Source organism: Microcaecilia unicolor, chromosome 5, assembly GCF_901765095.1.
Source record: "Microcaecilia unicolor chromosome 5, aMicUni1.1, whole genome shotgun sequence".
NCBI lineage: Eukaryota > Metazoa > Chordata > Amphibia > Gymnophiona > Siphonopidae > Microcaecilia > Microcaecilia unicolor.
In genome coordinates, this window is record NC_044035.1 from 11,750,923 (window position 1) to 11,766,338 (window position 15,416).

The 15,416-nt window shown below is 46.6% G+C and overlaps 1 protein-coding gene across 1 annotated transcript in view; it reads right to left on the bottom strand.

Moving 5' to 3' along the window:
- Nucleotides 1-12,932, bottom strand: part of LOC115471042 (inactive pancreatic lipase-related protein 1-like) — a 56,109-nt gene extending 43,177 nt beyond the window's left edge. The window contains exons 1-2 of the mRNA XM_030204710.1: nucleotides 12,830-12,932; nucleotides 1,749-1,918 (exon numbers count right to left, since the gene is read on the bottom strand). Coding sequence (XP_030060570.1) covers nucleotides 1,749-1,918; nucleotides 12,830-12,932 — 273 coding nt within the window. The remainder of the gene's footprint in view (nucleotides 1-1,748; nucleotides 1,919-12,829) is intronic.
- Nucleotides 12,933-15,416: the final 2,484 nt, after the last annotated feature.

Consider the following 15,416-nt stretch of genomic DNA (forward strand, 5'->3'; position numbering starts at 1 on the left):
TTCCACTCCATTCATTATTTTATAGACCTCTATCATATCTCCCCCTCAGCCATTTTTTTCTCTAGGCTGAAGAGCCCTAGTCGCTTTAGCCTTTCCTCATAGGGAACTCATCCCATCACCTTTATCATTTTCATCACCCTTCTCTGTACCTTTTCTAATTCCACTGTATCTTTTTTGAGGTGTGGTGACTAGAATTGAACACCATGGAGCAATACAAAGGCATTATAACATCCTCATTTTTGTTTTCCATTCCTTTCCTAATAATACCTAACATTCTATTTGCTTTCTTAGCTGCCACTGTACACTGAGCAGAGGGTTTCAACGTTTCATCAACAATGATGCCTAGATCCCTTTCCTAGTTGGTGACTCCTAATGTGGAACCTTGCATTACACAACTATAATTCGGGTTCCTTTCTCCCATATGCATCACTTTGCACTTGCTCCCATTAAACATCATCTGCCATTTAGATGCCCAGTCTTCCAGTCTCATAAGGTCCTCTTGTAATTTTTCACAATTCTCTTGCAATTTAACAACTTTGAATAACTTTGAGTCATCAGCAAATTTAATTACCTCACTAGTTACTCCCTAGAACATTTATAAATACCGTATTTTTCGGACTATAAGACGCACTGGACCATAAGACGCACCTAGGTTTTAGAGGAGGGAAATAGGAAAAAAATTTTTTTCCTTTTTCCCAACTCTAAAACCTAGGTGCTCCGGTGCGTCTTGTCCGAATCCCTCCCTCCCTCCGAGTTCGGGATCGCCGTCAGGGTTACCTCCCCCCCCCCCCCCCCCGGCCCTGTCACCACTTCTCCCTACTCACGCGATCTTCCCTGGTGGTCTAGTGACATTGGGGCAGGAAAGAGCTCCCTCTTTCCTGCCCAGCGCGCTGCTCTCCATCCTCCTGTATGCATTGCTGACGGTCTCGGCGAGATTCAAAATGGCCGCCGAGAATTGAAGTCTCGGCGGCCATTTTGAATCTCGCCGAGACCGTCAGGCTGCATACAGGAGGATAGAGAGCAGCGCACTGGGCAGGAAAGAGGGAGCTCTTTCCTGCCCCGATGTCACTAGACCACCAGGGAAGATCGTTTGAGTAGGGAGAAGTGGTGACAGGGCCGGGGGGGGGGGGGGAGGAGGTAACCCTGACGGCGATCCCAAACTCGGAGGGCGGGCGGCCTGCCAGCCAGCCAGCCAAATCTACCTTTGGACTATAAGATGCACCCCCCATTTTCCTCCCAAATTTGGGGGAAAAAAAGTGCGTCTTATAGTCCGAAAAATACGGTATGTTAAAAAGCAGTAGTCTCAGTACAGACCCCTGTGGAACCTATTTAGAATACTGACCATTTAACCCTACTCACTGTTTTTTTATCTTTTAACCAGTGTTTAATCCACAATAGAACACTACCTTCTATCCCATGACTCTTCAATTTCTTCTGGAGTCTTTCGTGAGGTACTTTGTCAAACATCTTTTGAAAATCTATGTCCCAGAAACACCAAAGCAAGACCATGATTAAGTAGTATATAATATCACATTCATTGTTGATTTCAATCAAATTGATAATGAATGTGACTGTTGGGCAGACTGGATGCACCATCCATTATCTACCATCACTTACTATATTACAGTCTCTTGCAATACTACTAAACATATACAAGCTTATCACAGTGGTTTGCAAAACTAAATACAGTTACACATGAAGAATAAAAAGGCTTATGGAGAACATATATAAATATTTCGAGGTCTTACTTTATAATTTTCCATAGTATCTTTAGTGAAGACAAGGAAGCGAGTGTTGATCTCTTCTGGGCTCTCTGGTAGACCACTCCAGGGAAAACTGCTCGTAAAGCATCCAAGATCATTATAACAAACTTCACGCCCTGTATTTACAGACAACAGAAAGCTCAATATTTTAGTAACTTATACATGTCGAGCTGTGGCATGGAGGGGCACTTTCAAAAGAAACATCCAAATTGGAATTTGGACGTCTTTGTAAAATGTCCAAATTCGGGGGCGGGGGAAAAGCATATATTTGAAAAAAGATGGACGTCCATCTTTCGTTTCGAAAATACCAAGGACGTCCTTGGATTTGGATGTCCCTAGACATGGACGTCTGAGTTTCGGCGATTTTTGAAACCAAACACGTCCATGTCAAAAACGTCCAAATGCAAGCCATTTGGACGTGGGAGGAGCCAGCATTTGTAGTGTACTGGTCCCCCTGACATGCCAGGACACCAACCGGGCACCTTAGGGGGCACTGCAGTGGACTTCATAAAGTGCTCCCACGTACACAGTTCCCTTACCTTGTGTGCTGAGCCCCCCAAAACCCACTACCCCCAACTGTACACCACTACTATAGCCCTTATGAGTGAAGGGGGGCACCTATATATGGGTACAGAGGGTTTCTGGTGGGTTTTGTAGGGCGTATGGGCCTGGATCCGCCTGTCTGAAGTGCACTGCAGCCACTAAAACTGTTCCAGGGACCTGCATGCGCTGTCATGGACATGAGTATGACATCTAAGCCTAGAACGAAATATTTTTAAAGATGTTTTTTAAGGGTGGGAGGGGGTTAGTGACCACTGGGGGAGTAACGGGAGGTCATCCCCGATTTCCTCCGGTGGTCATCTGGTCATTTCTGGCATCTTTTTGTGCCTTATTCGTTATAAAAACACGTCCGGGTGAAAATGTCCAAGTTAGGTCCCTGCTTTTTTCGATTATGTTTAAAGATGTCCAAGTCTTAGGCACGCCCAAGTCCCGCCTTCACCACGCCTCCAATACGCCCCCTTGAGATTTGGACGTCCTTGCGACGGACTTCAGTTGGAGACATCCAAATTTGGGTTTCGATTATACTGATTTGGACATCTCTGGGAGATGGACACCCATGTTCCAATTTATGTCTAAAGATGGACGTCCATCTCTTTCGAAAATGAGCCTGACAGTTAGCGAAGTTACTTACCTGTAGCAGGTATTCTCCAAGGACAGCAGGCTGATTGTTCTCACTTATGGGTGATGTCCAACGGCAGCCCCAGGATCGGAGATTTCCCTAGCAACAAAGTTTGCTAGAGCCCTCGTGCACACGTGCACGCACCGCACGTGCACAACCGACTTCCCGCCCGTAACGCGAGCGTGCCTCACAGTCAGTATAGAAAGCAAAGACAAGGGAAGATTCAACTCCAAAGGGGAGGTAGGCGGGTGTGTGAGAACAATCAGCCTGCTGTCCTCGGAGAATACCTGCTACAGGTAAGTAACTTTGCTTTCTCCGAGGACAAGCAGGCTGCTTGTTCTCACTGATGGGGTATCCCTAGCCCCCAGGCTCACTCAAAACAACAAACAGGGTCAATTGGGTCTCGCAAAGGCGAAGACATAACTGAGATTGACCTAAAAACAGAACAACTAACTGAGAGTGCAGCCTGGAACAGAACAAAAATGGGCCTAGGGGGGTGGAGTTGGATTCTAAACCCCAAACAGATTCTGCAGCACGGACTGCCCAAACCGACTGTCGCGTCGGGTATCCTGCTGAAGGCAGTAATGAGATGTGAATGTGTGGACTGAAGACCACATCGCAGCCTTGCAAATCTCTTCAATAGTGGCTGACTTCAAGTGAGCCACTGACACTGCCATGGCTCTAACACTATGAACCGTGACATGACCCTCAAGAGTCAGCCCAGCTTGGGCAAAAGTGAAGGAAATGCAATCTGCTAGCCAATTGGAAATGGTGCGTTTCCCGACAGCCACTCCCCTTCTGTTGGGATCGAAAGAAACAAACATTTGGGCGGACTGTCTAAAGGGGGTTGTCCGCTCCACATAGAAGGCCAATGCTTGCTTGCAGTCCAACGTGTGCAACTGACGTTCAGCAGGGTGAGTATGTGGACGGGGAAAAAATGTTGGCAAGACAATTGACTGGTTCAGATGGAACTCCGACACCACCTTTGGCAGGAACTTAGGGTGAATGCGGAGGACTACTCTATGATAAAATTTAGTATATGGAGCATGAGCTACCGTGTGTGTGTGTGAGCATGAGAGTGTGTGCCAGGGCCCCCCTCCCTCCCTGTTCCAGGGTCCCCCCACCCTCCCGCCCTCCAAGTTCCAGGGTCGTCCCCCCCTCCCTCCCTCCGAGTTCCAGGGTCATCCCCCCTCCCTCCCTCCGAGTTCCAGGGTCGTCCCCTCCCTCCCTCGCTGCCTCCGAGTTCAAGGGTCATCCCCTCCCTGCCTCTGAGTTCCAGGGTCATCCCCTCCCTGCCTCCGAGTTTCAGGGTCCCATCTCTCCCCTGCATTATTCCATTATTACATCCCTTAACGACACCTCAATTGTTTCGCTTAACCCTGCATAATGTAATCCATAACTATCTGTAACAAATTGTATTTCCAACATTCAACTCATATTGTAAGCCACACTGAACCCGCAAAAAGGTGGGAAAATGTGGGATACAAATGCAATAAATAAATAAATTATGCTCTCTCCCCTGCATTGTGCTCTCTCCATATGCAGGCAACGTCCTCTGTGCCCTGCCCCCTCCATTCATCCATGTGCAGCATCTCTCCCCTGCCCCCTCCACCTCCCTCTGAGTTCCAGGCCCCCCTCCCTTCCCCCCCCCCCCCGAGTTCCAGTGTCCCCCTCCCTCCCTCCCATTTCCAGGATCCCATGGAACTGGGAGGGAGAGGGGATGGAGAACGTTGGATGAGTGATATCAGCAGGTGGTTACGATCCCAGTGAGACACATTGGAATGTAGGAGGAGCAAATTATTATATTAGATGGTTTATTAGCATCAGTATCTTACCCAAAGGCACAGCTTGGTAAAAGGACCCCTAAGTGCACACTAACGATTAGCATTTGCTAAATGATAAGATGCCCTTAGTAAAAGGACCCCTTAATAAAGATGTAAGCTTGACTTTTATATTGTCACGTGTTAACCAATCAGCACATGTTTAGTGCGCGAGTTCCGAATGCCTACAAAATAGGCAGCAGTGGGGGCTCACGTGCTAATGTGTGGCTATTAATACAGAAATAGAAAATTCAGCCATTTCACCCCAGTGGTAAAAATAGCCTTAGTGCGTGGAAATGACCAGTGTAAGGCCGCACTAAGGCCACTTTTTACTGCTGTTTGGTAAAGGGTCCTTATATATTTAATGCCATTTTTTCCTTGAGCAATACCCCCAGTAGTTTTGCTGGGAAGGCAAGAGAGCAGTGGAGATATCATTGCTGCTAATCATGAAAAATGGCCAAGGAGGGCAGATGTCATCATCAGCCATGGAACAGAATCCAGGACCTGTGACAGTGCTGAGAGAACTGGTGAGGAGTGTGGGAGAACAAAGCAGGAGTGTCATAAAACTGTGCGATTCATTTGGTTTTTTTTTTCTGGCAATGTAAAAATGAACATTTAATACAATGATGCAGTTAACTTCAGAATTAATTACATAAATTAAGGGAATTGAAAAAATAGCACCACGAACAGCAAACATATTAGCAGAAAGTGGACTAAATTCTACCTAAGAATCATATAATTAACTTTCAGTACATTGAGACCTGCTGAATATTGACTGATTGGTTTTTCTATTTGGACCTGAGGCAGTGGTAACTCCTGAAAGCTAGACAAGAAACGAATTATGTTACCTTGACCGAAAGGTAAAAAGATATCACCGTATATTCTGATGTCAATCATTAACCGTTATTTCCATGCATTGCAGAAGACTAAAATATAGCGATCATGATACTGTATCTCACAGATGTAACATGTTTGTGCACACAATTAGCAAATCATCGGTAAGGAGAAAAAAAAACAACAACTTTTGATAAAGAAAATGATCAAAAAATCTTTTTTCAAAATTGTTACTTTATCTTCTCTCACCTCTAACGACGCCAACAAGCAGAACAGTCACAGTCCAAATGGTAAACATCTGCAAGATATTAAAGAATAAAAATGAAGCTGTTTCATCTGACTGTACCAAAATAGAGCTGATCATTTTTTATTAAATTTAACAATCCTAGGGGCCATTTCACTAATGGTTAGCATGCGCAACCAGACATGAGTGTGTGCTAAAGCCCATAGGTATAAAATAAGACTGAAAATAAAAAGAGGTGGGAATATAACCCAGGCTATCCAAAAAAAACTGGAGCCAACCAAAGTCAATTGAATATTAAGACAAAAAATGTTTATTAATTTCACATTAAAAATGACTCGACACAACGTTGTGTTTCGGCCTGCTGGCCTACATCAGGAGTCTTATGTCTAAAATAAAAATTAAAGTAAGATCATAAATTGATGATATGACAAAATCTCAAATCTCAAGTAAAAAATCTGCAGACAAAGACATAAAAATGGTCTCGGAAAGACCGTTTGGAAAATGAACCATCTATCACTGCAGTCTGCAAAAAAGCAGGCCGAAACACAACGTTGTGTCGAGTCATTTTTAATGTGAAATGAATAAACATTTTTTGTCTTACTATTCAATTGACTTTGGTTGGTTCCAGTTTTTTTTTTTGGATAGCCTGGTTTATATTCCCACCTCTTTTTATTTTCATTTTATGCTTCGTGGGATCTACTGAGTTCTCCACGTACGTGGATTCTCTTTAGCTAAAATAAGACTCTCAGGGGCCCTTTTACAAAGGCATGTAGGCACTTATGTGTGTCCAATGTGCATCAAATTGGCTACCACATGCCCCGGGAGCTACTTCCTTTTTTGGTGCACTCCCAAAACAAGTGGTAGAAAACATTTTCTACCGTGTGGCACTTAACTGGCTGTAATCGGCAGTTTACATGCACTGAATGCTTACCACCTGGTTAGCGGGTGAGACCTTACTGCTAAATCAATGGCTGGCAGTAAGGTTTTTATTTTTGCCGCATGTCCATTTTCCAGCACATTTTTAAAAAATGCCTTTTTTCCAGGCACGCTGAGGAAATGGACCAGCGCACGTCCAAAACACATGCCTACACCAGCGTAGTCCACTTTTGACGTGCCTTAGTCAAAGGGCCCCTCCATTTCTTTTACTTTGTGGAGATTATAAAATAAGTTTATAAGCAAAATTAAAGAAAAATAAACTATTTTTTTGCATGTGGGTAATGTGCAGACTTTGGGATTTTACCACTTGATACCTCAGCATTCCCCATAGTAAACCCTTTTAAGCTGCGCTAAGCACACTTCAGTACTTACCGAAGCTTGGTAAAAGGACCCTTTATAACCTCACACGCATCTAACATAAACATGGCACAGTAAATTTAACAATATATCCACATTTACAATGCCATATATAATATCAACAGCAAATAACAAGCCCTCGTTTCTTATATTATAATAATTGACTGTAAATGAAGAGTTGAGCTAGGGGTGGGTGAGAGCTGGGGAGGGTGGGTGGGTTGTTAATGAGGACTGAACTGGGCCTTTGTGTGCCTTCTAGAGACTCTAAAAATGCTGTGGCAGAAACTTCAAGTTTTAAAACTATGGAGAAAAGGGTATGGAGACTAGCTAATAAAGTTTGCTTTTTTTTGTTACATTTGTACCCCGCACGGCAGGCTCAATGCGGCTTACATGGGGCAATGGAGGGTTAAGTGACTTGCCCAGAGTCACAAGGAGCTGCCTGTGCCTGAGGTGGGAATTGAACTCAGTTCCTCAGGACCACAGTCCACCACCCTAACCACTGGGCCACTCCTCCACTATTTTAAAATCCTGTGTTTATCAATATTCTACAATTACTTAGTCCATAGTCTGCTTGCCCTGGGACTGTAGTATGGAGTGTTGCCATGATTTGGGTTTCTGCCAGGTGCTAGTGACCTGAATTGGCCACTGTTTGGAAAACTGGTCTGTCCATTGGTCTGACCCAGTATGGCTACTCTTATGTTTTTATGTTCTTTCATATGTTCTCTTTATTTGGGAGTGTCTAGTGCTGTCTAGTGCTAGGGTCAAAGCTTTACAGGTTGTGCAGAGTGCTGCTGCGAGGGTGGTTGTAGGTGTTTTGAAGTTGGATCATATTACTTCTACTTTGAAACAGCTACACTGGTTGCTCGTGAGGTTCAGGATACAGTTTAAAGTTTTGTTTCTTCTCCATCAAACTGTTGGCAGCTATTATTTTTGTAAAATATGTTGGGAATAGCAGCGCATTTGTTGTTTGTATGTTTGTGATTGTAAAGCGAAGATACTTACCTATAGCAAGTATCCTCCGAGGAAAGCAGGCTGATTGTTCTCACAATTGGGTCGTTGTCCACGGCGGCCCAGGAACTGGCAAAGGAATTTTGCAAGCAAAAATAAAGTCTTTTGGGAAAGTTCCGTTGCGCGAGCAGCACACACCGCACATGTGCGAACGTCTTCCCGCCCGCCGCATGAGCGTGTCTTCTTAGTTTAATCAAAAAGCATATGAACAAGAAACAACAATAACAACAACAACTCCAAAGGGGAGGAGGGCAGGTGTGTGAGAACAATCAGCCTGCTGTCCTCGGAGAATACCTGCTACAGGTAAGTATCTTCGCTTTCTCCAAGGCCAAGCAGGCTGCTTGCTCTCACAATTGGGGTATCCCTAGCACCCAGGCTCACCCAAAACAATGAACATTGGTCAATTTGGCCTTGCAACGGCGAGGACATAACATAGATTGACCTAAAAACCAAAATCAACTAACTGAGAGTGCAGCCTGGAACATAATCAAAATGGGCCTAGGGGGGTGGAGTTGGATTCTAAACCCCCTGAACAGATTCTGCAGCACCGCCTGCCCGAACCGACTGTCGCATCGGGTATCCTGCTGGAGAAAGTAATGAGATGTGAATGTGTGGACTGATGACCACGTTGCAGCCTTGCAAATCTCTTCAATGGAGGCAGACTTCAAGTGAGCCACTGATGCAGCCATGGCTCTAACATTATGAGCCGTGACATGGCCCTCTAGAGTCAGCCCAGCCTGGGCATGTGAAGGAAATGCAATCTACTAGCCAATTGGAGATTGTGCGTTTTCCGATGGCGACTCCCCTCCTGTTGGGGTCGAAAGAAACGAACTGGGCGGTCTGAAGGGCTTTGTCCGCTCCACGTAAAAGGCCAATGCTCTCTTGCAGTCCAAGGTATGCAAACTGCTTTCGCAAGGGCGGGTATGAGGACGGGGAAAGAATGTTGACAAGACAATTGACTGGTTCAGATAGAAATCTGACACCACCTTCGGCAGGAACTTAGGGTGCGTGCGGAGGACTACTCTGTTGTGATGGAACTTGATATAAGGTGCATGCACTACCAAGGCCTGAAGCTCACTGACTCTACAAGCTGAAGCAACAGCCACCAAGAAAACAACCTTCCAGATCAAGTCCTTCAGATGACAGGAATTCAGTGGCTCAAAAGGAGCTTTCATCAGCTAAGTGACAATGATGTTGAGATCCCATGACACTGGTGGAGGTTTGACTGGGGGCTTTGACAAAAGCAAACCTTTCATGAATCGAACAACTAAAGGCTGTCCAGATATAGGCTTACCCTCTACACGGCGATGATAAGCACTAATCGCACTAAGGTGAACTCTTACGGAGTTGGACTTCAGACCAGACTCTGACAAGTGTAGAAGGTATTCAAGCAGGATCTGTGTAGGACAAGAAAGAGGATCTAGGGCCTTGCTGTCACATCAGACGGCAAATCTCCTCCATTTGAACGAGTAACACATCTTAGTGGAATCTTTCCTGGAAGCAAGCAAGACTCGAGATACACTCTCTGAAAGACCCAAGGAGGCAAATTCTAAGCCCTCAACATCCAGGCCGTGAGAGCCAGAGACTGGAGATCGGGATGTATCAGTGACCCCTTGTTCTGAGTGATGAGAGTTGGAAAACATTCCAATCTCCACGGTTCCTCGGAGGACAACTCCAGAAGAAGATGGAACCAAATCTGATGCGGCCAGAAGGGTGCAATCAGGATCATGGTTCCGCGGTCTTGCCTGAGTTTCAGCAAAGTCTTCCCTACTAGAGGTATGGGAGGATAAGCATACAGAAGACCTGTTCCCCAATGTAGGAGAAACGCATTTGACACTAGTCTGTCGTGGGTCTGAAGCCTGGAACAGAACTTTTGAACCTTGTGATTGATATGAGTGGCAAAGAGATCCACCGAGGGGTGCCCCACGCTCGGAAGATCTTGCAGACTACGCCCATGTTCAGTGACCACTCGTGAGGTTGCATTATCCTGCTCAACCTGTCAGCCAGACTTTTGTTTACGCCTGCAGATAAGTGGCTTGAAGAAACATGCCGTGATGGCGAGCCCAAAGCCACATCTGGACGGCTTCCTGACATAGGGGGCAAGATCCGGTGCCCCCATGCTTGTTGGTGTAATACATGGCAACCTGATTGTCTGTCTGAATCAATATTATTTGGTTTGACAGCTGGTCTCTGAAAGCCTTTAGAGCATTCCAGATCGCTCGTAATTCCAGGAAGTTGATCTGAAGACCTTTTCCATGAAAGGACCAAGCTCTTTGAGTGTGAAGTCCATCTACATGAGCTCCCCACCCCAGGATGGATGAATCCGTTGTCAGCACTTTTTGCGGCTGAGGGATTTGGAATGGACATCCCAAAGTCAAATTAGATTGAATCGTCCACCACTGCAAGGAATTCCAAAAGTCGGTGGACAGTTGGATCACATCTTCCAGACTTCCCGCAGCTTGATACCACTGGGAAGCTAGGGTCCATTGAGCTGATCTCATGCAGAGACAGCCATGGGACGTGGAACTGTGGAGGCCATGTGCCCCAGAAGTCTCAACATCTGCCGAGCCGTGACCTGTTGAGATGCTCAAACCATAGACATTAGGGACAGAAGATTGTCTGCCCTCATCTTGGGGAGAAAAGCTCAAGCTGTCTTTGTGTCCAACAGTGCTCCAAAGAACTCCAATTTTTGAACTGGGGTGAGATGGGACTTGGTATAATTGATCACGAACCCCAGTAGCTCTAGCACCTGAATAGTCATTCGCATGGACTGTAGAGCACCCACGTCCGATGTGGTCTTCACCAGCCAATCATCGAGATAAGGGAAGACATGCACTCCCAGTCTGCGTAGCAACACTGCGACTACAGCCAAGCACTTTGTGAACACCCTGGGTACAGACGCCAGACCAAAGGGCAGTACACAATACTGAAAGTGCTGTGTTCCTAGCCCAAACTGAAGATACTTCCTGTGGAAAAGGCTTACTTCCTGTAAGCATCCTTTAAGTCCAGAGAGCATAGCCAATCGTTTTCCTGAATCATGGGAAGAAGGGTGCCCAGGGAAACCATCCTGAACTTCTCTCGGACTAGAAATTTGTTCAGGGCCCTTAGGTCTAGGATGGGACACATCTCCTCCATTTTCTTTTGCACAAGTACCTGGAATAGAATCCCAGCCCTTCTTCCCCTGGTGGAATGGGTTCAACCACATTGGCCTTTAGAAGGGCGGAGAGTTCCTCTGCAAGTACCTGCCTGTTCTGGGAGCTGTAAGAATGAGCTCCTGGTGGGCAATTTGGCGGTTTGGATTCCAGATTGAGGGTATATCCTAACTATTTGAAGAACCCAAAGGTCGGAGGTTATGAGAGGCCACCTTTGGTGAAAAAAATATCAACCTCTCCCCTACCGGCAAGTCGTCCGGTACAGACACTTTTACTGAGGCTATGCTGAACTGGAGCCAGTCAAAAGCCTGTCCCTTGCTTTTGCTGGGGAGCAGAATGGGCCTTAGATACACACCGTTGACGAGAACGAGCACGCTGGGGCTGAGCCTGGGTAGGCTGCCGAGAAGCAGGAGTGTACCTATGCCTAGAGTAGGAATAGGGAGCTCTTCTCTTCCCTCCAAAAAAAACCTCCTAGATGAGGAGGCTGTAGCAGAAGGTGCCCGGTGGGAAAGAGAATCCATAGCATCATTATGCTTTTTAATGTGATTAACAAGATCCTCTAGTTTTTGTGGGGTAACTGGGACCTCATCAACCCAGGTTCACCGTGGATCCTCAACCTCCACAGGGAAAGGAATAGCCGTAGCCATTTTCCGGACAAAAGAGGAGAAAGACAGACTCTCTGGTGGAGATAGTCTTCTTTCCAGTGGAGGAGAAGGGTTAGATGGAATCTCAAAAGACTCATCGGAAGAGAAGTACCTGGGATCTTCCTCTGATTCCCATGAGCGCTCCTGCTCAGTGTCAGATGCAACTTGAGTCAAAGTACTCTGACATTGGACCTGTCTCGACGCCGAGGAACGATGTCCTCTGTGGCGATGTCAAGAGGTCAACGCCCAATCCGACTGCAGCGAAGCTCCCTCCACCGACGTCGAAGGGGAGTCGACCTGGGTGGCAGCCGACGCAGATGCCACAGGCGGCACCACAGAGACCTCACCACAGGTGAAGGGCCAGGCACCGCTTCAGCAGATGGCATCGAGGGCGCAAGCACCCCCGACATCGAAGCTGATTGGCGCAGTAAGCCTTCCAGAAGTTCTGGAAACAAGGCCTTGTTGCTCGTCGAGAGCTGCCATCAGAGAAGGCTGCGGGGTCGGTGGAACAGGCGGCGTCAGAATCCATGGAGGCTCGGGAGCAGGTACCGCACTGCTGGGACAGCGACGCATCGGCACCTCCTCTATTGAGGGGGAGCGATCCTCTCAGCGCCCACGCTTCTTAGGTGCCGAATCTCTCGACGCCCCGGAGCTCCCAGTACCATGCGTCGAAGGAGAATGATGATAATGCTTCTTAGCCTTCGCTCAACGTCCGTCATCGAAACTCCTCGGTACCGATGAGGATGACGTGGAATCCTCACGTCTCCTCAGGGCCGGCTCCGATAAAGGTCGGTCCCGGGGGGCCTGCACAGCAGGAGGCCTCGAGACAGGTGGAGACACACTTGACGCTTCACTGCTCCCAGTGTGAGTTGGTCTCTCAGCAGCCATTACCTTGCTCCCCGACGTCAATGCTCCTGTTGATGTCGATGACCTTGGTACCGATGTCAATGTCGACGTCGAAGGTCCGAACTGAGCCCCAAAAAGCTTTTCCCATTGGGCTTCTCGAGACGCTTGGGTCCATTTCTTCATACGAAGACACAGACCACAAGCAGCTGGGCTATGGTCGGGCACAAGGCACTGAATACACCAAGCATGGGTATCACTACCTGAGAAGGTCCGGTTGCACCGAGTACAACGTTTGAAGCCGCTGGGTGTCTTCGATGACATGGAAGAAAAAACTGCCTTGGCAAAATCAAACAACGCGATTGTGCCAAAAAGGAAAGAGCACAAAAAGGGAAGAACCCGACCGCTTGGCCTAAAGGCTGGCCGCGTCGAAAAAGAAAGGAAACTTTAAAATGGATGAAAAAAAATAAATAAGGAATCTACGGGAAACTATATATATATATTTTAGATTCAGGTTATAAAAGAAAAAAGGCGTAAAAGGAAGACGAGAGAAGTCTTGTTCCTGGGCCTGAAGGAGCAGTAGGGAAAAACACTGCCGCACCTAACCGCAACGGGCGGGAAGACGTTCGCACATGCACGGTGCGTGCTGCTTGCGCAACGGAACTTTCCCAAAATACTTTATTTTTGCTTGCAAAATTCCTTTGCCGGTTCCTGGGCCGCCATGGACGCCGACCCAATTGTGAGAACAAGCAGCCTGCTTGTCCTCAGAGAATTATTATTATGTAGAGTTTTTTTTTCTGTTAGCTGCTTAAATTTAAGCGAGATATACGTTTTTTAAACAAATAAATAAATACAATATGCTGAGCCTCTTGCAAAAGTGGGTCCTCCTGCAGTAATAAGAGTATATCCAGGTCCTACTTTGAAGGCAGGTAAGATGATGAGCAGTGCGCAAAGGATATGAGGGGGGTGAGGGAATACAGGGAGTGAAGAGACAGAGAGAGATAGGTTGAGTGGGGAGAGATGGGGGAGAGGGGTATTGGAAGACTGTGATGTGTTAGGGAACAGAGAGAGGGACAGGAAGAGATGAGGGAAAGATGTGTGGTTAGGAGCAGAGGAACTCAGAAAAGGTAGAACATTCTGGGTAAAGGAATCCAGAGAGTAGATGGAAAGTCAACATGATTGTAGGCTACATAAAGAGAGACAAGGATAAAGAAAGGAGCTGGAAGACTGGGGCAAAGCTTTATTATTTATAAGAAGGTGTATTTGGGTGATTCTTTTCCTGTTGTAATTCTGATAGTAATGAGTTTCCCATAAAGCCCATGGAAATGGATGAGGTTGGAAAGAGATGTCCAATGACAGTCACACGCTAATGAAAATTATTGTAATTCAGGAGCTATATACAGCCTCCCTGTTTCCTCATCTTATTCTAATATCTAAAATGAACTGTATGCAGGGGGAGGAGTTAAGAGGGGGAGGGGTTAAGATGGTGGCACATTGAGTAACTCCCTCTTGCAATCTCTTACCTGAACTATTCTTGATGGGAAAATGCAAGGGTAAATTGCAGGCCTTTCCCTCGGAGACCTCAACTACTCCTTGTCCTGGTCCTATGGATGCATTTGTTGAATATGGAGGGGTCAGCTCAAATTGTCCAACTTGTCTTTGCTGCTTGGGGCTGAGCTACAGACAGGCAAATCAGCAAGCCCCATGGGCATAAATGTTACTCTGAGCTCAGACTCTCAAATGTGTGAGTGTCTTGTGGACACATATCAAAGTGGTTGGTAGAGGTACATTGAAGCATGGGAAGTTCTGAATGTTTTCTATTGCTTCTTGTGAGAATGGGTGTTTCTTTCCTATTTATTTAATGGAGTTTCTTTCTATTTTTGTGTTGTTCTATGTATGCTTTTATATTGTAAACCACTGATTTGCACTGCAACATAAGTGGTGTATCAAGTCTAATAAACGATAAATGACAGTCCTGCTTATAATCGAACGAGAAAAACGCCCAAGTTCCGACCTAAATCGGGAGATGGACGTTTATCTCACAAAAACGAATAACGCGGTATAATCGAAAGCCGAACTTGGACGTTTTCAACTGCACTCCATCGCGGAAACGTACAAAGTTGACGGGGGCATGTCGGAGGCGTGGTGAAGGCGGGACTGGGGCATGGTTATCACCCGAACAGAGATGGGCGCCTTTCGCCGATAATGGAAAAAAAGTATGCGTTTGTAGCTAGAATTTAGGGCACTTTTCCTGGACCCTATTTTTTCATGAATAAGGCCCCAAAAAGTGCCCTAAATGACCAGATTACCCCCAAAGGGAATCGGGGATGACCTCCCCTGACTGCCCCAGTGGTCACTAACCCCCTCCCACCACAAAAAAATGATGTTTCACAACTTTTTATTTTCACCCTCAAATGTCATACCCACCTCCCTGGCAGCAGTATGCAGGTCCCTGGAGCAGTTGTTAGGGGGTACAGTGGACTTCAGGCAGATGGACCCAGGCCCATCCCCCCCCTACCTGTTACAATTGTGCTGCTTAATGCTTAGTCGTCCAACCCCCCCAAACCCACTGTACCCACATGTAGGTGCCCCCCTTCACCCCTTAGGGCTATAGTAATGGTGTAGACTGGTGGGC